Source organism: Histoplasma capsulatum, assembly GCF_000150115.1.
Source record: "Histoplasma capsulatum G186AR genomic scaffold supercont2.14, whole genome shotgun sequence".
NCBI classification, from domain to species: domain Eukaryota; kingdom Fungi; phylum Ascomycota; class Eurotiomycetes; order Onygenales; family Ajellomycetaceae; genus Histoplasma; species Histoplasma capsulatum.
Window position 1 is genome coordinate 166645 of NW_025544814.1, and position 24448 is coordinate 191092.

Here is a 24448-nt window from a genome sequence, read left to right on the forward strand (position 1 = left end):
AGCTATCCTATAGAACGCTTATCCTGCACAAGAACAAAGAACCGACAGTGAAAACAAAAGTGAAAGGAGTCATACGCGACGCAGGAAACACGTTGACAGCTTCGGGTGGATCGACAGTCTCTCCCCATCTGCAGCCTTGCTGCAAGTTTTCCATGCATCAATCCGAATATGACGCATCACCAAAAGGACAGAAACTCGGTTAGAAGGGTCAGGGAGAAGTTGGAGGCCTCAATTTGCAGTCAGTGTGGTGAAGAATGTCGGAATAATTTGAGGAATGGAGAGGGGTAAAAACGTCGTAAAGGGGTTATTTATGTCCAGTACAGAAATGTTTATATAGAGCTGCAATTTCTGAACTTTTTGGTGTATGTAGTTGATTTTTTGGGTTCTTATTCTCTTTTATTTGCTGCATTTAAGAAAGAAGGGACTCTCCACCAGTACTGTGGCATAAAATAAAACATCGAATATCCATGGGAAAAGGGGCCCCAAACCATATCTTTTCGATAAAAGACAAGCGCACCATATCTCCTACACACTACGTTGTTAACAAAGCTTTAGATAGGCTGCGGTTTCGCCGTACCAGCAGCGGAAGTGATATCAACAGATACAGTATGAGCTCAACACAAGACCCGAAGGTATGTAGATGCAGGAGAATGTACATTGATATTTTGGCTCCGTAGTACAGCCATTGAGATGGAGATGCTGACTTCAAGCCTAAACCCTCTTCGCACGATCTAGATGTTAGCGAAGAAGGTAGCCAATCATGCCAGCAATGGGACGATTGAGAGGGATTGGAAGGCCGAAGATGAAAGTATTGGGGATTCCATGCGCGTACTTCTCGATGGTCTTCGCTTCCTGAGAATACCAGAAATTCAAAAAAGAACCCAAGATATTAAAACAGCCACGGCACATGAACTCAAGCGATTGGATGAAGTCAATGAGCTCAAACGCTCGCTCGAGACGATCTCTGCTATTAAGGACGAGCAAATCAAAAAGACCGAGGAAGATAAAGATGAGGCAATAGGGAAACTCGAAGCAGAGAACAAGAAACTGAAGGCAGAGGCGCGTTCAGTTGCACAGGAAAAGGAGACTGTCGCGAAGGAGAAGGCGAAACTAGAGCATGAGCGCCAGGCGGAGGAGCGGAAGTATCGTGAAAGGGAGACTAAACTTGAGAAGAAAAAAGAGGAAGCCTTGGAAAAGGAAAAGAAGAAAGTCAAGGAAGAATATCAGGGAAAAGCGAAGGCTGCAGAGAGCCGTGTTGAGGCAGCGAAGCGAAAACTTGAAAAGGAGAAGGATGATGCCATAAAACTGAATAAGGAGCTGAAAACTGAAGTGAACAGGTTAATGGCATATCGGGACATCTTGGAGGAGCGAAACGAAGGCCTGGGGGACAAAGTGACAACGCTCCAGGATAAATTGCGAATGTTGAGCGCTGAAACGGCGGTTTCTAGCACGCCGTTCACTGAGTAGTAAGTTCTATATCTTTACGTTTTTATGCTGCAGGTAGATGGAGAACAAGTTTTTTCTCCCCTCCTTTCTTTCTTCTTTCGAGTTCATGGCTGACGCATCCTTCCCGTCAGTAAAAAATACATAGCGGATCTGTCCCGACTTATTGGAGACTTCGTGATGAGATTTGAGAATGTCCCTAAGGATGTTGAATTGGTATGATTGCTACCCAGCGTGAGCCACAATCTGATGTTGCACTAATTCAATTTTCCATTGTGTAGATCTTCGGTCCACTAGGAAGCTTAGGCAAACTTAGACAAGCGAGTGGCATATTCGACTATACCTCCTCCTCTCCTACTCCGGTGGCCACATCTCTGCGGAAGGCTGGTGTGCACAATTTTATAGCGGGGACGTTGGTTTCAATATTCCAAAACAGGTTGCTTATCAGGCGCAGCACAGATAGTAGTGGCGAACACGACGAGGCCATTCTGAGCACTATATGTGCCGCCCTGAGTCCGGATGAAGAACAGGTCTGGAGAGGAATAACCGTCAAGGCACTTGACAAGTTGCCCAGGTTTTCCGGTATCACGCAGACCGTTGACCAAGCAGTAAAGGAAGCGGTTGACATGCTGCAACCGCTTATCCAAAATGATGAACAAGCTATCGCCTCTGCTAGAGAGCAGGTAGCTGAAATTATCAAAGCTGCACTAAAAATCTGGTCCCTGCGACGTAAGGACCGATGCGCGATAACAATCAACAGCACTCCAGGTCTAAAGAATGATGACTCGTGGAATGTATGGACGGTTGACGAAGATTCGGTAATTCCTCCCTTTTCATTCCCCGGCAGCGGCGTCAATGACATCAATGGCAATGGAAATGGCAACAATAACGGATCCGAAAGCCCAACCCATACCACGTTCCAATCATTCGCAATCCATCAAAAGCCCGAATCATACGTGATATTCCCACAAATCATCGGTGAATTTGACATCACCAACGATAAAAGAAGCGATATCGGGAAAAAATCCAACATACGACAGAGAGAGATTTTGCATCCGGGTATTGCGCTCTTCTCCAACTCGCTCATGTTCGACATGGGTCTGCAGGATATACGGAGCTTAAAGGATGGTGCTCACGGTCTCCAGCATAGGAGGAGGATGACGTCTATTTCTTCATCAACAACCATTCCGAACAATTCAACTGCAAATAATTCCTGGTTGACACAGCCTTATCCGCAGAATTTGACTGGGGAACCGGCAGGGTTGAATGCATAATTTGCAGTTCTCGGCTCATCCTTTTCGTTTCGGTCACACTCATGTTTCCCAATATTGGCGTCAGTCTCGTTTGAGGAATGCACTGGTCGTCCATGTTCGGTTCTTTCTTTTCCCCTCCTTCCTTGATAAGCGCAACGACTGTTTTGAGTTTGTTTGGTACTAATGTTTGATATGCTCCGGGCACCTTAGGGTATTGAAATTGTACGAGAAAATGATTCGATTGTGGCCTTTAGTGATATAAAGAGTATATATCGCTCTGGGTGATACGGTCGACCAGTAGCGCATTATTCGGTTATCAAATTTTATTAATTGAGCGCATTTAAAATTATTTAAGAATCACATCCCAAAAACCAGTTGATCGATCCGTTGGAAGGTCAGACGAGAGCCTAACGAACACATAACAACATTAGATCATGCAAAATCGCAATAATAGTGTTAGTGATCATGCTGCAATACTGTGATTATCCGTGCCCGTCAGTGCTAGTGAATTTTCGTATATGGGCGAGGAGAAAAGCACGTGTATCTGCAACCGAGACATCAATCATACCTACGATGGAAAACCCAAAATTAACAAGATTGGAAAATAACATTACAATCCCTAATGACTGCTAACACATTTTTTGCTGTATCCCTCCGCCAACCTCTACGGGGGAGAAGAAGCATGATGAGAAACGGTTAAATTCATATGTTAAACTGCGTTTGAGAAATATGCGTTATCAACTGTATGTAGGTATGACAGTGAGAAAATGTAACACAGGCGCTAATAACCGGCCATAAGCTCTTCGAACTAAAGGATAGTATTGATAAGTGAACGAAAGACTCGGGAAGTATTGAAACTTTGACACATACCCCACCGGCAGGAACGCCATATCGCTGAAATTCAAGGGAAAAATATTGAAACAGTTGAAAATGGAATATAGGTTCTACGGAAAGTGATATGGCGCAAAAGGTCGTTTATCATCACGGTAAAGCTACCTCCTCATCAATGGGATAAAGCAAGCCCAGTTTGTTACTTATACTCCTCGTTCGGATCCCATTGGGAAGGCTGGAAATCGGGATGGTGGAAGTGTGCAAGATTTGTAGGAGAGCTATGAGTTGGGTCAGTATTATAGGGTAGAATGTGGCAACATAGTTATATAATGATTTGTAAGAATCTACCTACTTGCTGAGAGGTATAGAAGGTAGCGGGAGGGTATTCATTGGCTCACACACTAATGGATTCATCCTAATCTGGAGTTCTGTGGATTTATCCGGAGTGGAAACTGGACTGACAGGAAAACTGGAGATTGAAGAGGGTTGCGAGGGAGCTGGTGGAGGCTGGGAAACCACCGGAGGTGGAATGTTTGGGTCAATATGTCTGCCCGAAAACGTGTATGGTTGGCTAGAGGGCGCTTGTGGCGAAATACTGCTTGTATTGAGGGGGAGACTTGGTATGGACATCAAAACTGGGTTCAAATCAAACGGCAACGCGCTCGAATACCAGGGCAGATAGTCAGAACTCATGGCGTATTGGAAGTTCACTGATGTGAGTCCTTGATCGTGTCTTGTTTGATCGGTTTGATATAAGAGATCGTAGTGACCACTACATACTATTTCAGCATCTGCTAGTTCGCGATACAGGGTAAGACGGGAATTCTTACGGCCGATAAAGAAGTCTGATGGTTGCGATGGGACTATTCGGTGAGAGCAAATGAGGGGTGACTTCCGTCCCCTCGCTCCTGTCAAGGTAGAGAATCTCGATAGCAAGCCCTGACCCTTCAATGACTCCGTCGAATAGGCCCTGGAGGCCTACTTCATCGATTTCGGTTTTAACTGTTTCAATTGTCTTTTCACAATATTCCCCAACAGACACCCCAAGGAAATCCGTATAACGGCTGGAATTCAATTTCATCCAAGCACTCGTCATTAACTAGTCCATACCAATTTGGTTAAGTAAAACCTTTAGAAGTTATGGAGGTGGAGATTCGCTTGGTCTCACCCTAAAATGCATAATAAGAGAGGAGGAATTGTATTCGTCGTTAAACGCGTTAAAGAGGAAGGTATCGTCAAAGCTTCCTTTCCCAATCTCCTGCGATATCTGGTTCAAGAGCTCCTCGGTGGCGTCAACGAACATTTCGTAGAGATGCTCCTGGCATCCAGCGGAGTTCAGGAGCTTGTTGAAGGATTTGAGACGCGCCAGCTCCTGTGTCACTTTTGCAGTATCTCGTAGATTGAATAACGTTTCAAAATATCCAAAAGCAACAGCTAGCGTAGGGTATAAGTCTCAGAAGTACAAGATAGCTAAGGGGGTTCATTCAAGCCGCTCACCTCTCCACCCGCAATTTCCATCGCCTTTCATAATACGGTAATGCGAATGGGTATGAGAGAGCGCCTAGTTACCGGCAGTCAACCCTACAATCCTCAAGATCTACCCCATCCCTCATGGAAATGAGCAATGTTCCGCCAAAACATACAGTAGTCTTTGCAACATATATAGGATCAGCGTTCGCGTATTCGGACGTTATCATGCTGCTCGATTGTTTTGGGCCTACTAGAGGACCCTTTACGAACCGATTAGTCAGTAGGTCCAAAATAGGTCAGAGAGGTGCTCCTCACCTGTAGGTCCGGCTCATAGTGATTGGAGAGTTTTTGGAACTCCAACATATGATCCGGATCTGCCATGTTGCCAGATGAGGGAATGTTGCTCATGGTGACGTTGTATGTCGATGCTTGGTAGAAATGAACTGGATATGGGGCGTAAAATATATCTTGGAATACAGGAGCTATCCGATATGTTCGGTAGTGATATGCTGAAGAAAAGTAAAATTGAAAGTAAGCAAGGTTGAAAGGGTCCGGCGCAACTGCTTGGGACTGCATGTCGGGAAATATTGAACCAGGACAACCAATCAATATTTTTTGTGTTTCTGGGGTTTTCGCCAAAGGGAAAAAAGGACTTCCAGCAACAGCAACCGATCCCAATTTTCTGAGGAAAAACGGAAGGGAAACAGAATGTATATATTAAAAAGTTAACCAATGTCAAATAAGACAGTGACTAATTAGATTACATTGGGAGCACAAGGCAATGCATAACAGATACAGAGCACTGACAACATCAACAGCAGAGTAGAGAAGCAGAAGAAAAACGATACGAGGACTCACGTCAATTGACAGGAACGGGAGAGCCTGCTCCGTATTAGTATAGCTATGAAGGAGGAGGTCGAGTTTATGTATTATGGTATTCTGAGGCCGCCTGGCGAGGTGGACAATAGCTACCAAGAGCCCCTCGTGTCAGTGGATCGGTAGTCACGAAGTTGCTACTCAGATTCAACTATTGCCATGACTTCGGGACGGCTTCTTTTTGGAACATGAGCGATCAAACAACGGCAACGAATAGGACCTGCATGGCGTAGTGGAGGGACAGAACCAGCACTGCAGTAATTGATTGTTTGCAAGAATGTCGAGTGTATGTTGGAAACTTGGGGGATTTTGTCATTGGGCTTGAAAGTTGAGCAACCTGCGAGATCCCGAAGGGCTGCTTATTCAGCAGCACACGAACAACGATCAACTTCCTGGTCACCAAAAACACCAACCACACACACAAGACATTCTCCTCACCGCAAATAGTAATCCCAATGCCATCCGTCATGCTGCAATTCCGGACCAATGGCTACTGGCTTGGCATGATTCGCTACAGCACTAAGAACAGCTGATGAAAAGGTTTGGGTCACCAAAACCGTCCCCTGGGAGTTGGCACAGTGAACTTGTCAAGCACTCACTCGACTCGCCTGCCCAGCACCTGCATATTTGCTGAAATGAGATTCTGATATACGCAGCGTATGGCGCAAGTTCCAGAGGATAACCTTCTGCAGTGACTTTTGAGAAGCGGATGGACATTTGGTTACCTCTCAAACGGCCATTGGTGTGTGGGATTGTCATGTACGATGCAAGGCGACCATGCACATGCAGCGAAAATCTTGTCAAATCACGAATCAATTCGAGCAACACCAACCAAGGCAATGATTATGGCGCAGCCATGCAGTGTGCATTCTTGTTGCCAAGGTACCTTTCAATCGTCAAGTCAGTACAAGCATAATTTGCGCGGAAGGCTAACGGCAGGCGGCTGTTAGAATTACCAGTTACTGTTCCTTCATATCCGTGGGCATAAGCCAGGGATATTTTCTTAGTTTTTCGGGATGTCATTTACAGAATGGCTATTTTTTCGTAGTCTAGGACGTTTTCCCGACAAAAAAAAAAAAAAAAACACCTTGCCCAGCAATACCCAAGCCTCGAGTTCTCGTTTCAGGCGGTATCCTCCAAATTTCTAATGAGAGAAATTTTCTAAGAAAAACAAATTGCTATCTGCCTAGCTCGAAATTATCACCACCTGCCCGGAAATATAGTTTGTCACTTGAGCTTGAGAAATATAAGAGAGCCCGCCACAACTCCATTTGCAATAGTTGAAGGAGTGGGAGAGGAGTCCATTGCCATAAAGTTTGGCAACTGATGGAATTGAATCAAGTCGGGTGTTTATTATAACCGAAGCTGAAACCGAAAGACCCATTTCTCCAGAATACGCATATATTCACGGCGGAGCCACGGCCACGAGATATCTACAAATTAGGGAGCGCAGGACTGCCGTGGACACTGATTTATCCGGTGCCTGGTTCCGTTTCTGGTTGTAGCGTACAGTACATACAGTGCATTGCATGGTACTTTACGGCTTTTTTCCTGACACGGCATGCGCTCAACTCAAATGCTCTATTTAAACACAAGCTGAATCATCAAAAAATAGGTTTTGATACTTTCATGCCTCTCTCTTCCGAACGTTCATTTTGTTGTTTCTGTTCCCTATTGCTCCCAGCAAGCCTGGCCACATAAGCAATACATCGTCACTCCCTCCAACGGTTGGCTATCAGGTATGTCCGTAAGGCGCTGGTTCTAAAGATTGTCTAACACATTTAAACCTGGTCGTGTCGATCCCCCACGGATCCTTTGTTAAAATATCAGTGGTTGAAGGCTGCTGTCGTTCCATCGGTCCTCAACTACCAACATTCGCTCATTCGGTACCGGCTATTTCTAACGCTAGCTAAGATATCAAGCTATCATTTGTTTGCCAACTCACTTTTGCGCTATACTTTTGCTTGTCGCTGTTGCTGCCCCTGACATGAAGGCTCTGGCAATAGTTATTTACTGGTTATATCGCAGCGTTCGACAAACTAGGCAAAGGTGCAACTATGTTTACAGAGCTTTTAAGGGGGTATCATGTTACGCATCAATTTCAATTGAAAGATTTATCTTCTGACAATTTGCGAAGAGGAATTACCTCCTGCCTCGACCATTTTATTTTTGGGTGTGGCAATTATGTCCTCCATAGAAAAGCCGGCACCCGCAACCTTCCGTTAATCTTCAGTGAACCGTGGATTGATGACGGATACTCACCGAAACCAAAAAATTGATCAGACGCGAAACCCGACATATCTCCATTTCTGAATACACTCACTTCTCTCCCTCACAAATTGGTGATTTGCTTTTTTTCCAGGTCCACAGCCCAAGCAAAAACATGTTTGAAGACCCCTTACACGCCGCTGAAGCTCTTTCTGTCCCTTGCTTTGATCAACAGGAAGCATTACCAATTGAATCAGATAAAGTGTTCAAGAGGATGCCTCGTTGATGATACCCTCCAGTTATTAAGACTCGAAGGCTCTGAAGTCCCGACATTCCACCAGTCGCATATCGAACCAGGAGTTGAACTCCTCTCAGCCCGTTGGCTTTACCTGCTGTTTGTTCGCAGCATTCTAGATTATAAGATTGGGCTATCGTGCTTTCTATCAAAAATAGCAGATATGTTCTTACTTGTATCACATGCATAATATCATTGCATATCAGCAAATGGCCCTCTCCACCAAATGCCCGCCTTCTCAGGGCCAAACAATCAATTAATTCTGGAACAAACAAAACAGCACGCATCCGTGTGATGAGAGTATAAAGCTGACAGATATTGATAGCTCAATGTGCTGGGGGAAAAAGATGACAAAAAAAGAAAGGCGGGAAAAAAATTGGGAAACCAGTGGAGGGGATTTTTCTTCCTTTGGTCTCCAAGTTTAGTCAAGAATACGGAGTATATTTGGGTCATTGTTTGATCTCACTTTTGTGAGTGTGATGACCATTAGTGATTTATTTTTCTGGTTCTTCCACTCTCCCGGCATTCCTTTTCCTTATTTTCAGGTTCGAACACAGAATTGTGAAATCCGTTACCTGCCATTGGCGAAGAAAAGAGGAAAATTTTATGGTCATGGCTTGTGAGTTGACATCGAAGCTCCTACTGTTCGCTCTGTGGTTCGAACGAAAATTCGACCATCCAACAACAATGTGTTAGTCGTGCAGTCCCCCTTACCATCAACTACTAATTTGCTCAAATGTCGAGTATACAGTTTGATCGTTGGCTCAAAACAACAAGCAATCCTAGTTCCCAAAGGGAAGGAATATGGCAAACTTCCATAGCCACCTTGGTATACATTTACCAATCGTTTGGGGAAAGATTTTCACACCAAGCGGACCGTCCGAGTGAGCCTACATTTTGAAGTCGAGCTCGGATTAGTTATAGGCAAAACGCTCCGTGACTACGACCCGGCAGGCAAACGCGGCGCTTTGGACATCTCCAGACGCCAAAACCGTAAAACCAGATATTCAGTAATGCCTATCGAGTGTCCAGGATAGAGTATACCTTGTGGTATTGACGCTCTCTCGCGGAAGTACATTCTCTTCTATTCCCGAACCGCGAGTATAACTACATTGAAACATTCCTCAAATACGGGAAATCATACGACTCCAATTACTTGGTCGCTCCCGAGAGCATGCTATCGGGTACGTTGTTGGGGAACCTGCTCCTTTCGTCATATTAACGAACCCGTAGCTGCTTGCAAGAATGGGGATAATGCTCATGTGTTGATGGCAAATCCTCAGAACTGTATACAGCGTCTGATAATCATTTTCCAGATACACCCCATAACATTAAAATCAATGACTGCAACCAGTTAGACATGAAGTCGCATCAAGAAACCAAGGGCGTTATCTAGAAATCTATTGCGCAGATTCTCTGCCGCTTTCTATCTCCCAAATTTCAACGAATTTTCCCAAACTTTAGGTGATAATCATTTTGTTAGTGTCTGGGCGATCCTGCGGAGTTCAGCACAGCATCTCACCTCGGAGCGGGAAAATGGGTGTGGAGTTCGTCTATGAAATCTGACGGATTGGTGATCTACTATGGCATACGTGGTTAAACAAGTGTAAGGCAAGTCTTTCCCACAGAAAACTGCGTTAAGATACTGTCGCAGGCGAGAAACAGCCGATCCCTCCTATTATACGTTATCGCCTGTGACAAGAACTACTGGGTCATGCGTCGGAGATCAGAATTTGGTTCCCAAAGTCGCCTTGATGCCTTCTGGGGATATCAAGAGTCAACCGGATAACTCCGAGATCTACCGGGTTTTTTTTCTTTTCTTATTTTTTCAGCAGATCCGCCGGCATTGATTCCGTGAATCTCCCTTCCCACACATTGGTTGATTTTGCGAGCAAAATGAAGATAACATTACGGTGTGAACCAAAGTCTCTTGCACACGCTAGGAATTTAACTGGAAGTCTCAATATTAAGGCGCAATAATACATCCAGTCTTCACACATAGGCTATGTATGGGCCAAGCTTTAGGCATCAAGCCCCTGAACCCACCCCAACTGTTTGGGGGGCTTGCCAACTGATCTGTACCATGCTTACCAAATAAATTTCTAGCGCATGCAAGGAAGGTCTTTTGGCGTCTGGTTTGGCATTTGGTGAAGGAGAAGAATCTCGCTCATGCTAAAATGATCGTCAGGATCTACAACTAGAGTGATGTGCTCGGCGCGCATCATGCCGTGCTGCACATCCTGCTGAAGATTTGTCGCACAGGCCACCACCTCTTTCGCTACGAACCACTCACCCTCGGAAACGCGGAGCACCTTTTTATATAGCCTTGTGCTTTTGATCAAAAGGCCCAAGGGTGTAGATTCACCTGTACGTTACCCCTCCGTGCAATACTTCTACGTACAGCTGTTTACAGGCAAAAATGGACATTCCTATGAACCAACACGTGAATGACCATACGGACGTAAAGGGAAAGATATATTGAAAAAAATAAACGGCAATTTCTTTATTTCATGGCTCTGCTTCATTGGACAGACTCGGTTCAGAGCATACTCTGTTTTCCGCTCCCCAAGGGTTTGTTTGGCAACTGGCCCAACCAATATTATAACTTGGGCTTGATAGATCTCTGGTTTCCAAAAAGGAGCTACGCGATGGGTTGCATAAGATGTGAGAACGGGCTAGGTTGTTGAAGTCTCGACTGGCGGTATATGGACATAATCATCACCTTCTGTTCAAAGATGATGGTATGCGAGCATACTGGCGCGAGGTTGTGTATGGCTCGCCTCGACCCTGGCGGAGCATAGTTTTCTTTTATCAGCACCTCTATTCTGAGTTTCTCTGATGTCCAGTAACTTACACTAGCTCTTCAAGCTAGCAGCGGATGGCTAGAGAGGAGATCTACGTGCCATACATTGCATGCATTGTGCATATGAGCCCACAAAACTTTATCTGAGAACAAACTCTTCACTCTTCAATTTCACTTGATGTCCGAGCGAAAGCGGCTTAACTTTGGAAATCGATCGTTCCTGAAGAATGAGTACGTCTGTAAGTGCCAAATGACAGCAATATCAATCTCTTTCACTCCCTTCATCCACCAGTCGCCACACTTTTCTACCAATAACTACTGCGGAGTAAGTTATGCAGCTATGCCCATACGTTACATTTTCCTTGGCCCAGTGCTTGGGCGGGATTTGGTAGTCAAGAAACCTACTCTGGTTCCACTTTCTGCGCGTTCCATGCAAGGTTGATGATCACCAAGGGAGCGATTGACACTTGACACTTTGCAGCTAATCGGGACTAGGGTCTTGTTGACCTGGCAGCCTGCACCTGCTATGATGCAGAAGATCTCCTTTTCTAATATGCGCTTTCTTACCGGGGTGCAAGCCTTCGTGGTGATGGATTTATCCACTGGCTCACTCGCCCTATTATCTCGAACAGCAAAGGTATATGATATACGATTCAGTAGGTGATGTACGTGCATAAATACTCTGTATGCAGTTTTCAGGTTGAACGGCACCGCGAGAACAGCGAGGGGTGACAGTGTCCTGAATAAATCTAGATCTAGCTTTTCACGTATTCTTCTGACGGAGATGGCCGTATGGTTGGATCGCACCTCATTTGTTATTTGGGATTGATGAAATGGAACTTCTAGCTAGGTAATCTGTATAATCCGTATGCGGTTTTGGTTCCATTTCTCTGGAATAGCAACGGGATTTTAAGATTCGGATAGAGGCTGGTGGGAAGGTCATAAACAACTGCTTGCTATGAGTTATGAAGAGAAAGACATTTTGTTTAAGACCACGTAGCTCGTCTAATATACCATAGCTTGTTATTCAGGTCGTTGGATATATTCTGGCCGCCGGATAATCAGGAACAAAGGGGTGAGGGTTACTGGTTTGGCGACCATCCACTCCGCCGTGGTTGTAAAGGGGCTTGCGAAACTCTCATTTGTCTTGGTTGAGAGTAAACAACAAGCCCCTCATCGTTTCTATAATTCTATAAAATTCGCCAGCGGCCCGATGTTTCGATTAAAACAAGGTGCAGCAAGAGAATTCCAAATACATATGAAACGATAGGCAAGGGCAAGAGCCAAAACAAGCTCATTCGTGAAAAAATATCAGAGAGCTCGTGAGAATGCCTTTGCAATCCCCGACTTCCCTTTCCAATCCCGCTTTGCCCGACCAACACCCAATTTTCGGAATTCTGGAGATGGCAAAACATCTCCCGCAAGACCCAACTGCCCATAACCCCCGTCGGTATTCACCAAAGTCGCGTGGATACGAGCACTATCCTCGATTCTAAACCCGTCCGCATTGGTCAAAACACTCCGCCACAACGAGTTTAGTTGAGATGTCCAGGTCCCCAGAGCTTGCAGTCGTTCATGGTCGTCAGCCCTATTGATGACGACGGCGCCAGTTTCCTGGTCAATCGTCGCATCTGGGATCTTCTGATCAAGAATTAGGAAGCTGAGGATATCCTGGACTTCGGGGAGGGATATCTTGATTTGTTTGGAGATGAAGGCGAGGCTGAAGCGAGTATAAGGGGCTATCAATTTGAGGACGGCTTTGGTGCGCATGTTACGACTCACTTCGTCGATGTTCTCGGCTATAAAGGGGTCTGAGAGGACGTCCGGGTTATTGCGAAGGATTTCTTCGTACGCGTGGATGTCATCGCGTTGGAAGGCGTCGACTAGGTCAGTCATAGCGGATATCCGCGGGTCTGATTTGTATGGTTTGGTCTCTTGGGAGTCGAAGGGGTTGATATTAGACTTCATTAACATGGTTGTCAAAACAAGGTACTTTAGGACCTGGATCCTCTGCATTGAGCCAGCTTCGTCATAGTTCCGAAACGATTCGAAGAAATCACTCTGTGCCTCTTTCCAGTTTTCTTCGCTCAAGTGCATTTTTCCCCCACATTCGCGAATTATTCCCATGATTTTCGGATGTGGCACGGCGGACCGCACGGTGAGCGCCCTCTGATAGAGTGCTTTTAACCGTTTATGCTCCAATGTGGTGGAATTTCTGGATTTCCAGGGCATAGACCTCCAGTGAATATGTCCCCTTAGCTGGATCATCCGTCCCATCCTCCCGCTGACATGCTCGATGTAGCTCCTTCACTTTCTTGCTTAGCAGGCCGTACTCTCTGCGATCAAGCCAGAGTCTGGCCAACTTTATATTAGTCTTTAGCCAAAGCCGTTCATTGTTGGTATTCTGGAAGGAGTCCAGCGTTAAGGAGTAAAATTTCTCCATGCAATGGTACGCCTTTGCGTCATCAGACCCTTTTTCGATGTAATCCAGCATGTTATTGATCGATTTCTCGGAGTAGTTTCTTGTGACGGCGGATTTAATGTAGGTGAGCAGTTCGCGATAATGTTCAACGGCCTGAGCGCATTGCTATTAGTTACACCACCAACACAACATCACTGTAGAGGGCATAGTTGGCACTTACATCTTCATATCGACCAAGTTTAAATTCTAGTTTTATCGCTTGCTTTAAGCCTTTAAATCCCCTGTTAGATCAGCGAGATATTAATTGTCAGCAAAACCCTCCTCCAGTTTCAAAGTTGAGATAACGGAGGCGCACCAGTCGCCTTTCTCCTCCTCTAGAGCGGGGATTTCTGAAAATTCGTTAATAGCTTCTTCTGGGTTATCCGCTTTAATCTGCTTTGCATTGTAGTATTTATTTTCGATTCCAACATCCCCAGCCTCATCTTCATCGGCGTCCTCATACTCAAAGTCATATCTATAATAATTAGTTAGCAGTCGTAGCGCGAAGCTTGTGGGGAAATGGTAATTACGCACTCCTCCTGGTCGGAGTCCTGCATAAAATCGTCGTCCGACATCTTGGAAGGTTAAGCGGGTACGTGGACCCGACCAAAGCCGGTTTGACTGGATAGAGCTAGGAGTTTCTGTAGAAAAGTGTTGACTTTCGGAGTATAGGGATCGCAATCTGTAACTTCAAGTGTGATGATATACAAGAGCAATATCATAGCAAAGGTATGGTGAGTCGTAAAATGTTCTCTATACTATTTGTAGCTATTTACTCCAGTTTGAAGGTGGAGAAAGATAACGCCAAGACGCTACTAGATATATCCGGACTAGCGCGGCTCTTTTCCCAAGTTTTGCCGCCGTTGTCGGATAGCACTTTCGAGGGACATTTGACCTTCTACTCACACCCTCTGGTCCTGTGGGCATTACTTTCAATATATTCACATCCATACACATTACCAAAATGGGAGGCGATCTCAATCTGAAAAAGTCCTGGCATCCCGTTCTCCAGAAGAACCAGGAGCGGGTATGGCTCGAACAAAAGAAAGCACTCGAGGAGCGCAAGCGGATCGAGCAGATGATGAAGGAACGGCAAGAGGAGCGGCAGATCCAGGAGTTACAGGAAATGCAAGAAGCAGCAGGTGGAAAGAAACGATTAAACCGCGTAGATTGGATGTACTCAGGGCCGGCAGCGGGGCAGACAGGCACAACAGAGGAGATGGAAGGATATCTTCTGGGGAAACGGCGCATTGATGATCTCATCAAAGGCTCAGAGAATTCAAAACTACAGAAATCCTCCACCGAAGGCTCTTTTATGGCTTTGCAGAACGCAAATACTGCGAGGGATGTGGCTGCAAAAGTAAGAGAAGACCCTATGCTTGCCATAAAGAAACAAGAGCAGGCTGCCTACGAAGCGATGATGAATGATCCTGTGAGAAGGAAACAGCTTCTTAAAGCAGCTGGTGTGGTAACTACACAGTCGTCAGAAAAGAGCCGAAAACACCGGAGGCATCGACACAGGGACGATGAAGATGATGAGCGAACTTCAAGACATCGATCGAGGCGACACGACGATACGAGTGACAGATACAGGTCCAGGAGACATGATGAGAATGACAGACGAAGCCACCATAATCGGATACACAGATCACGGCGCCGATCCAGCTCGCCATCGCCATCCCGAAATCCACCCCCAGATCACCATCTATCAAGACGCTCCCCATCTCCCGATCAACGTCGACGGCCATACTCTCCACATCTGCGCGACCGTTCACCGGACCGCTCGCACCGTTTGCCTCGAGAAAATGCCTCACATTCCAGAAAAGAGAGTTGGCATCATTCGCGAGGGGTATCTCCACCACCGTCTCGTCACCGGTCCGATACTGCCGCTCCATCAAGAGAAGCTAGACCTACTACAGCTGCACCTACCACGATAAGTGATGAAGAGCGCAAGGCCAAGTTAGCAACTATGCAACAAAGCGCCAACGAGCTAGACCAAGCTCGTGCTGCACGCTTAGCCGCTGCTGACAAGCGGGAGCGAGAAGCGCGAGAGGCAGACGAGATGGCTCGCGCGCAATCGAGCAAATACGGTGGCAAGGGTCGATTCGTGGGTGGACTGAATCGCCGCGCTGGAGAAATTGATCTGGCGGATAGGCTTCGACGAGGGATAAGGAATATCGAGAAAGAGCAGGAGGCATTTTAGGACGAGGGAATTTGTTTCATTTTGACTTTTGCTAGGTAGTACTTTTCATCGGATGCATTCATAAGCCTTTTGATATCCGTTGGGTAGGCCTCATATCCTCCTCCCCCTCCCCCCCTTCTTTTGGTGTGTTTGTGTCATTTGTTCCATCTACTTTTTTTTTTTCCTGCATTCTTCCATGGTTGGCGTTTAGCTGGTATTTGGCTGAGTTGTTTTTTGTTATTGGGATGGGCTGGATATAACACATGGACAAGGACAGGAGGTATTTTAACATGCAAGTTTGCTGTTTTTACCTTGTTTCAGTCTTAAGCCAGAGACACAATATCTCAATTTCATAACAGTTGCTGGTGGCAATCGTTCTTGTTCACTACAGAATTTTAAATAGTGGATCGGACCGCCATAATTAGCTGCAACTAACTTAAATGGGATCCATCAACTTCCTTCCTACGGGGTATTAGTCAAATATTTATCGCATTTCTTAATATACTCTTCTATTAATTCTAGGCTGTACACGAGGATAAATGCTAGATCGCTTTGTATTAATTCCACAGTCGATGAAAATGGATCCCAGTTGAAAAGCTCCAGACTCTCGAACCGGAGAGCCGATGGCAGTACCCGGAGAGTTACCCGAAATGAGTGGCTGACCACTTGTTATTCTGGCGGGCGAACGGTTGCTCCCAGGCTGATCACGCCAAGCTTGGGCCTGCTTCAGCTAATCTTAGGCGGCGCTTTAACTGCATGTTGCCTAGTGCATCAGGCATTCCCAGGCATTCCCAGACATCTCCAAGGATTATGGGTGGAGAAAATCTTGATGGGAAGGAGACTGGGCACAAGATGTCATTAATCCGCGCTTACATCCAGACTGCGTTGTGTTCACGTCTTGACACTTTTGGCGTTTTTCTCTTCCTCATCAACCATTCCCAAATTCACGTCGATATCGTTTACCGTTTATACGTCTTTTATTCTATTCTTCTTTCTTGCCTCTCCACCTGTTCTCCATTCTTTTCGCTCAACCCTGTCTTCCCTCCCGCATTTTACTAATTTCCAGGCGCAACTCCCATCAGCCCAGGATCAATTTGGAGACTATTGCGAGCCCTAAATAAATAATTCTACGATCTTCTTCTTATTTATACCCCTCCCATCTTACACATCCTTACTCCGTCGTGGTCCCCGATCCCCCCGCCCTCGTCATGATGAGTTTATGCAGGCGGGAGAAGACCGTTCAACGCAAACTTGTTCTCCTGTGAGCCCGACACTCCTCTCCGCACCCCCGATACCTTCGACACTTGTTCATTACCACCGTCCCGCATACCTCCCTCTCTATCACTCTTTCAAACTGCTTTAAAAAAAAAAAAAAAAAAAAAAAAAAAAAAAAAAAGCCTCGTTAAATGGATAATATTGGCTAATACTGGATTGATGGGTCAATAGGGGTGACGGCGCATGCGGGAAAACATCACTGCTGAATGTGTTCACAAGAGGGTAGGCACATCCGTACTTCCCGGCGAATCAAAGCCGCGGCGTTCTACAGCACGCTGTGATATTGGCAGGAAGAAGAAGAAATAAGGACAGTGAATGCGGTTTCGAATTCCTGCTGATCATATTGCGTCGTTTTGTGTTCCACAGGTTCTTCCCTACAGTCTAGTAAGATGCCATTCTATCTGTCCATTTTCCTATCTGGCAATCCCGTCTCCTTAATGCCGGTGGAGGAAGCAGCAGCATTGACCAAAGTGATATATAAACCCCTTGTCTGCGATTGCAGTGAGCCAACTGTCTTTGGTGCGAGGCGACATCCCTTTTACTGTTCAATCGCTCGCGAACTTCCCACTAACTGGTTGATAAATAGAAAACTATGTTCATGGTATATATATTACACTTCCATCCGCGTCTGGAGTCCATCCAACTGCTGGCAAGACAAAATACCAATACTAATCTTCCTCGTTAAGATATTTACGTCGATGGCATTCATATGGAACTGTCTCTATGGGACACCGCTGGACAAGAAGAATTCGATCGTCTCCGTGCGCTATCATACGACGACACACAAGTCATAATGTTATGTTTTAGCGTAAGCTTCTTCCTTGACTTCCTTTTCATGGTTTGACGCATTCCGTCTCTTCTTAGTGGCTTTCATAAATGTAAGCAGTTGCTCAGAACGGGTGGTGGAAAAATATAGGTCGATAGCAAAGACTCCCTGGAGAACGTCGAATCAAAATGGATGGCTGAAATTGCGGAACATTGCGCCGGAGCCAAAATTGTCCTAGTCGCATTGAAGTGCGACTTGAGAGAGGAGGTGGACGAAAAGGAGGACGAGAATGCGGAACCACAACCTCAGGAGAAACCAATCGTCAAGTACGATAAGGGACTGGAGGTTGCAAAGAGAATTGGTGCCTTGAGATATTTAGGTATTGTCACTACTTATTTCACAATTTTCCCCACTTGGGGTTAAAGAGAACACATCCACCCGGCGGAAGATAAGGAAAAGAGAAGAGGAAGAAATAAAAAAAAAAAAAAAAATCCCTGCTAATCCCGCCCCTCACTGTGTTACGATAGAATGCTCCGCCATGCGAAATCGCGGTGTCAACGAAGCCTTCACGGAGGCTGCCAGAGTAGCATTGACTGTTAAACCTTCGAAGTCGTCCGATAACGCTGGGAAATGCACTATCTTGTGATGCATGTGCTTCGACAAAAAACGAGGTCTCAGACACCCCGCTTCTCCTCCGTTTCCCGCACATACATTTTTGATCACTTGCCCTGCCTGTCTACACACTAACGGCTTTTCATTCAATCTTATGTAAATATCCCCCAGGCCTTTATTCTCCTTCCAAAGAAACCTCTATTTCTTCCAGTCAGTCCTGATTCATGGCAGCTACGCTTTTTTTTTTTTCTACTTTTTCATTCTCGTTTTCCCTTATCCACCCTGATGAATATGGTGAGAGTGTGTTTCATTTCATTGTATTTTTTTCGCTTTACTTCCCTCACTCTAATCACCCGCTCTCCGCCTTTGAAGTTCTGAAGTTATTTTTTTGGCCCCTTTTGTTTCTCTTCAGATACGTCATTGTAATGGAGCAAAAACATATCAAGGGGGAGTGATACCAGTTTGACTTTCCCTCTATCAATATTCGTTTTGTTTCCTCGTGCACCTTGCTTTCCCGCTCCTTTTTAACAGCCAAAAACTACATTCGAAATTATTACTTTAATTAATGTTTTGTTTTGTTCGTTTCTATATATTTTGGCTTCTCTGTATATACAACAGAGGAACACATTTTAATTGTTTACATTCGTATTTCTGTATTTTGAATTCTCTTGGAAAATATTTATGTATTTATTATCATGTTAACTCAACCTTCGTTTTACTTTGATTCATTTATTCTCTTTATATTCTACACAAATTTTGTATCTAATACTGTTTCTTTCACTTTTTGAATAATAATAATAAACGAGTTGTTGGCATCCCTATCGCTCGCTAGGATGCCACGTGACCGCATCTATTTAACCTTGGAAGCAGTGCTGCACCAACCTTCCACCTCCATCATGCTTTAATAGCTAATACTTTTCTCAACATTGAATAACATACATTTGATATAAATTTTCTTTTTTCATAATAGTTATTATACTGTTAACATTTTAGTTATCTCTCAAACAATAGTAATTATTAAATCAGAACTTACATGTATACTCTATCAGTGTTATGACAGACTAAAAAGTGTCTATCTAACTTATTAATGAGTTGATTGTCAAGCTTTGTAAGGTCATTTAGTCTCCATTATTATATTGCATTGTAAATTGTTTTTGAAATTATGGATGGAGGTAGAATGTTGGTTAATTGTAACTATCTAGCGAGTACAGCACCCTTTATGTGAAACTGTAAGGCATAAATTGTGAACTTAAGACGATGGTAATTAGAGAAATGGTGGTCAAAGTTGAGCATACACTTGACGTGGATCAAAATCTCGGCTAGAAAGCTTTCGGCGTGGTTTAAACTGTCAACCTAGCACCTAAAACGACCCAGCTAACCCGCCGGGAGAAACAAATAAAAAAGCACTCTTTCATCGGGTTCTCAGTTAAAGCTTTTTTGAGGGGGCATCCTCCCTCTATTTCTTGACCCGACAAGCGAAGGTTATTAGTCAAAACTTTGGCCTGAGAACTGGCTGTCTTGAGCCACAACTCCACCTGTGAAAGCCGTACGACCACATTTGGTTTGGTTTGATTTGTTCCCGGTAGTTATTAAAAAAGAAAAAGAAAAAGAAGCTGGGTACTTACTAGGGACAGGTTGCCCATATCAACCCCCCTTCGAGGGGGTGGGCAAATGAACCTCTAAATCCCGGGGATAAAGATATCTTTAATTCCTTCAGAGAGTTAGAAAGCTCAGGCACGACACTATAGCAGGAGCTTTATGGAACGTGCAGCTGGGGCAGGGCGGACCAATAAGCTCAGAAAAGCTATTCTCTCAGATATTATATCATTGGTAGATATCATCGACAGATATCATTAGCAGATGTCATTGCTAGATATCCTCACTGATATCATCTAGAAGGGGGGCGGTCATCAACAAAAACAACAACTCTTGTAGTTTTTATCTAATAGTTACTTCCTTCCTATAACATTGACTGAGAAACGTATTTACCGTGTAATGATTTAACTATACTATATAGCAAAAACAGATCAGGTAATTAAGGATGACATATTCCACCAGATCTGTTTGTTCTCAGACAAAAGGAACAGATCGGGTTCAGTAGGCGAGTACAGTCAAAGCTAACATCACAAGGAATTTGATGACAAGCTAGATTTGCAGGAACGGGTAAACCAGCACGTTTTTGAAATTTGAATTGAGTGCTATCTTTCGCTTCAAAATCTTCAGAAAAGAGATTTTGAGATAGCGGCTGATTTAAATCATGATCAATTGAAACACTGTGGCTATCAGCATTCATTGAAGTTGGAAAAAGGTCCTCTTGATCCGAAGTTGTCTTTTCTGAATAATCTATCATGTCCTTCTTTGCATCAAATAAGTGCAAAGTATTATCTTCGTTTATATAGTTGATTGTGTTAAGTGGATAGGAATTTTCATTCTTTGATTATAATTAGAGTTAGTGTATGCGCCGTATGAGAGAAATATAGTAGATACTTACCGAAACTGCAGCAGTACTAATCATGTTGAGAATAACGAAATGAAGAAAAAATTGTGTAATAAAATAACTCATCGTGTTTAGGTTTTGTTTTTCCCTGCAATCGCAATTTATTATCCATATAGAACAAAGCAATAAAAGATGTAAAAAGTAGCTCTTTAATAGATGACACTTTTATTGTAAAAGAGGAGAATATAGATAGTTAGCTATTCGAGATAAAGGTCAAAACTTAGCATAGTCTATAAGCGAGCGAGCGGGAGGTCCCATTATTATACTGCACTGAGATTAAAGTTGACGTAGTTCACCACGTTCTCTTTCACTCCACATCGTCGTTAACCTTACCATGTGATATTGAACCCTGTAGTAGGATAACGTTGTCCATGTATTGCTGACTAGCTAAGCGAGAGCAACACAATATCTATTTGTAATTATTGGGCGAGACAAAGGAGGTTGATCGTTAACCACCATGCAAATCAACCTACATCACATAGACTACTAGTTCTAAATATCAATGTATAGATGCAAATATTGTCTAGATATGTAGAAAGTAGCTCTTTGAGTTAATTCTTGACTCTTGACTGCTAAAGCAGTTAAAATAAGTCTATTTTCACTATTTTTTCTTCTTTTATTATGAATAACTATATGAGGTTGATGTGTGAGAAATTCAATTGGGCCATATCACATGGTCAGGCTAACGAGAATGTGGTGAACTACATTAAAAGATATATATAAATTTATTTGAAAGAAGTCAATATTTTTGAAGATCTTCTTGACTTATTAATTTGTGATAAAGCTAACACTATATAGAAAAAGGCCAACGTAACCATTTGTTAAATGGTTGTGCTCATAGGGATATACATACCTGTGGGTGTGGTGGTGTGGCCCAGCCCACAACGGCCATGGCCACGCATCCCCACCGCCTCTCCACGGCAAGCGCCAGTAAGTTGCAGCATAGTGTAGGAACCACAAATTTTTATCAGATATTTTCTAATATTGAAAAATTATCTTTATAAATAATGCAGTAGATTAAACAAACCTAACAGTCTACATTTTATCTATACAAAATTAGTAACTTTTATCTTATAAAGTTGTTGAGATATGAAACAGTAGAAAGTTGAAATTTGTTAAGATAGTCCTCTTGCTTATATGGCTCGCTTGCTTAACGAGTATTAAATTGCAAAATATAAATTACACTTAGCCAATATAACGTTTTTAAAATTTATCTATATTATATTTGGAGCTAAATAAATACCATTGAACTAAAAATCTATAAAATAAAAATAAAATGAAATCAAATTAAACGTTATGCAGAAGCTTCTGCAAAAATTTTGACTCACATTAAGAATTTAAACTGAAATCTAATGAACAAGATTTTTTACTTTGTTGTTATTGGATGATGTTTAGTGAGCTAGTGAGCAGTCACAGACATTTTAAAACCCTCATCTCCACACAGACTTTGACCTTATCTCCATCCCGATTTCATCGCATCTCATACTTCAAAGCCCAGCTCCATTCCATGGAACCAGATAGGGTGCGATGGGAAGAGACTTAATAAAAGTATAATCATGAAGTAATTCTTCTATCTTATTTCCCTACCGTTCTCTACTTGAAATCCCACGGTCCGTTTCCATGGAACCGGGTGGGATGGGATGAACGAAGGTAAAAATATTTTGAGAAGGGGACTGACAATTTCATCGCTGCTAAAATGTCTATTTTTGAAAGGAATAGTGTATATAACAACGTTACATATAAAATAATTAGCATTTTGATAGAGATTGAATGTTCTCCATGGCATATTCATCAGATCTCTACCTAGCTTGCTGCCTACCCACTTGATATCCAATTGATTTCTATAGAATTAGATATTGCTAGCTATCTAGATGCCTACCAGCTGGATATCTAATAATTTGTCTAGCCTAACTAGATATCTAGCAATCTATCAATATTTAATTGATTGCTTATGAAATAGATACCTAAATCTATTCAAGTAGATACTTCTCGCTAGCTAGGTATGTATCAGCTGGATACTCACTGCTCTTCATTGTTTGATAATGAATTTATTATATACAGTGTTAAAATTGTCTTTCTCATCAATGACAAGATCGAGATCGAATTGAGATGATCTAGTTCTGTAAGGTGATGAATGATGACATCTTTTTTATATATAGATTTTGTTGGCATCCCTATCGCTCGCTAGAAGGCTATTTGAGCAGTGCTGCACCCGTTGGATAGTTGCGATGAACCGGCCTTCCACCCCCATCAGATTTCAATATGATATAAAAATTTCTATCTGTGTAACTACAACTTCAAATTGCGAGCAAGCAACGAGAAGTTTCTCACGATCCATTCAAGCTATTTTGCAACACGAAAGTTGTGTATCCACTATTCCGTATGAAAAGTAGACATTTTAGCAGGTGTAAACTAGCCAGGCACGCGGTGTAATTATCAGTCCCTATTTAAGATATTTTTTAACCAATCTAAGACTGCTCGGTTATATATTTACGTGGTAAGGAATGATTCAAAAATAAATTTTTTAAAAATTATAATAGTTAGTTATTTGATTGGTTTTCTGATTAAGTTATTGGATATAGTTAACTAAACCAGTTATTTTGTAAGGTATGCAATAAACTTATAAAAGATTTTTATAGGCGCTTTTCCAACTGCAATCAGCCAATCTCCGTGTATATATATATATAACTATCCATCAATTCTAGGGATGGTTACAGTTGACGATGGTTGTTGAAAAGTTGGCCCAGTTTTTAAACTACGCTCAACTCCACCTCATCTAACCCGCACGCACGTTCTCACGCACGTTCTCACACACGTTCTCACACAGACCCCTATTAGGTAAGGGGTTAGGATTAACTAGTTAGGAGGTTACGGTTAGATTTGGGTTATATAACTAATCTGGAGTTAGAGTGTTAGAGTGGGATAAGATTCAGACCACGGCATTACAACCAGGTTCCACTCTCAGAAAGGGATTGATAATTACACCGCTGACCCGGCGAATTACGGATCGTGTATACACTTAATATGCAAAATAACTAGCAGTTCAAACGAAATAAAGTAGAATAGATACATAACTGAGTGCGAATCATCTGCATCAAAGAGATCATACGATAGCTGGGATTCTGACAGTTGCATTCAACATCTGTACTTATAAGAAGAAGAAGAGCATCTAGTTATTCTGTATGTAATTCTGTGTATACATCGTTCGTCGTGTAATTCGCCGGATAACCCAGCGTAATTAATTATCAATCTCTGCATCGATGGTTAAACCCCACCGAGAGTTTGCTAGCTAAGGTTTACCACCACGTTCCACCTTTCGAAAGCCGTGCTCAAGTGTAACCCTCGACTCCTGGACGACATTTTGGTTTCCTTTTCTACCACGGGTTCGAAGCTTCTCGGCAGCCATCTGAACCCCGTTCCATGGCCCTGACCAACCTTCCCATAGACGTTCAACTTCTTGAAACTCCCGAAGAGAA

General features: G+C 43.4%; 7 protein-coding genes across 7 annotated transcripts; 3 read left to right on the forward strand and 4 right to left on the reverse strand.

Annotated features, from left to right (window-relative positions):
* Positions 1–467: 467 nt before the first annotated feature.
* HCBG_07708 (uncharacterized protein) lies at positions 468–2717 on the forward strand (the record flags this gene model as incomplete). The annotated part of the gene is made up of 4 exons (XM_045434757.1): positions 468–632; positions 736–1466; positions 1578–1659; positions 1725–2717. 4 exons carry the CDS (start codon positions 468–470, stop codon positions 2715–2717), a joined length of 1971 nt encoding a protein of 656 aa, XP_045284063.1.
* Positions 2718–3286: 569 nt separating this feature from the next.
* On the reverse strand, positions 3287–6193 carry HCBG_07709 (uncharacterized protein; the record flags this gene model as incomplete). Its single annotated transcript, XM_045434758.1, has 9 exons — positions 3287–3504; positions 3567–3805; positions 3880–4299; positions 4358–4626; positions 4696–4961; positions 5025–5088; positions 5171–5257; positions 5313–5506; positions 5856–6193. 7 exons carry the CDS (start codon positions 5403–5405, stop codon positions 3727–3729), a joined length of 1278 nt encoding a protein of 425 aa, XP_045284064.1.
* Positions 6194–10478: 4285 nt separating this feature from the next.
* HCBG_07710 (uncharacterized protein) lies at positions 10479–11854 on the reverse strand (the record flags this gene model as incomplete). Its single annotated transcript, XM_045434759.1, has 5 exons — positions 10479–10688; positions 10911–11017; positions 11132–11163; positions 11335–11399; positions 11585–11854. 5 exons carry the CDS (start codon positions 11852–11854, stop codon positions 10479–10481), a joined length of 684 nt encoding a protein of 227 aa, XP_045284065.1.
* Positions 11855–12490: 636 nt separating this feature from the next.
* Positions 12491–14215, reverse strand: HCBG_07711 (COP9 signalosome complex subunit; the record flags this gene model as incomplete). Its single annotated transcript, XM_045434760.1, has 5 exons — positions 12491–13394; positions 13513–13766; positions 13822–13882; positions 13957–14115; positions 14175–14215. 5 exons carry the CDS (start codon positions 14213–14215, stop codon positions 12491–12493), a joined length of 1419 nt encoding a protein of 472 aa, XP_045284066.1.
* A 351-nt stretch (positions 14216–14566) lies between these two features.
* Positions 14567–15929, forward strand: HCBG_07712 (pre-mRNA-splicing factor CWC25; the record flags this gene model as incomplete). The annotated part of the gene is made up of 1 exon (XM_045434761.1): positions 14567–15929. One exon carries the CDS (start codon positions 14605–14607, stop codon positions 15841–15843), a length of 1239 nt encoding a protein of 412 aa, XP_045284067.1.
* Positions 15930–17486: 1557 nt separating this feature from the next.
* HCBG_07713 (Rho3 GTPase) lies at positions 17487–19293 on the forward strand (the record flags this gene model as incomplete). The annotated part of the gene is made up of 4 exons (XM_045434762.1): positions 17487–17598; positions 17784–17905; positions 18014–18242; positions 18391–19293. 4 exons carry the CDS (start codon positions 17487–17489, stop codon positions 18507–18509), a joined length of 582 nt encoding a protein of 193 aa, XP_045284068.1.
* Positions 19294–20380: 1087 nt separating this feature from the next.
* HCBG_07714 (uncharacterized protein) lies at positions 20381–21094 on the reverse strand (the record flags this gene model as incomplete). Its single annotated transcript, XM_045434763.1, has 2 exons — positions 20381–20906; positions 20967–21094. The coding sequence occupies 2 exons, from the start codon at positions 21036–21038 to the stop codon at positions 20511–20513; spliced, it is 468 nt and encodes a 155-aa protein (XP_045284069.1).
* Positions 21095–24448: the final 3354 nt, after the last annotated feature.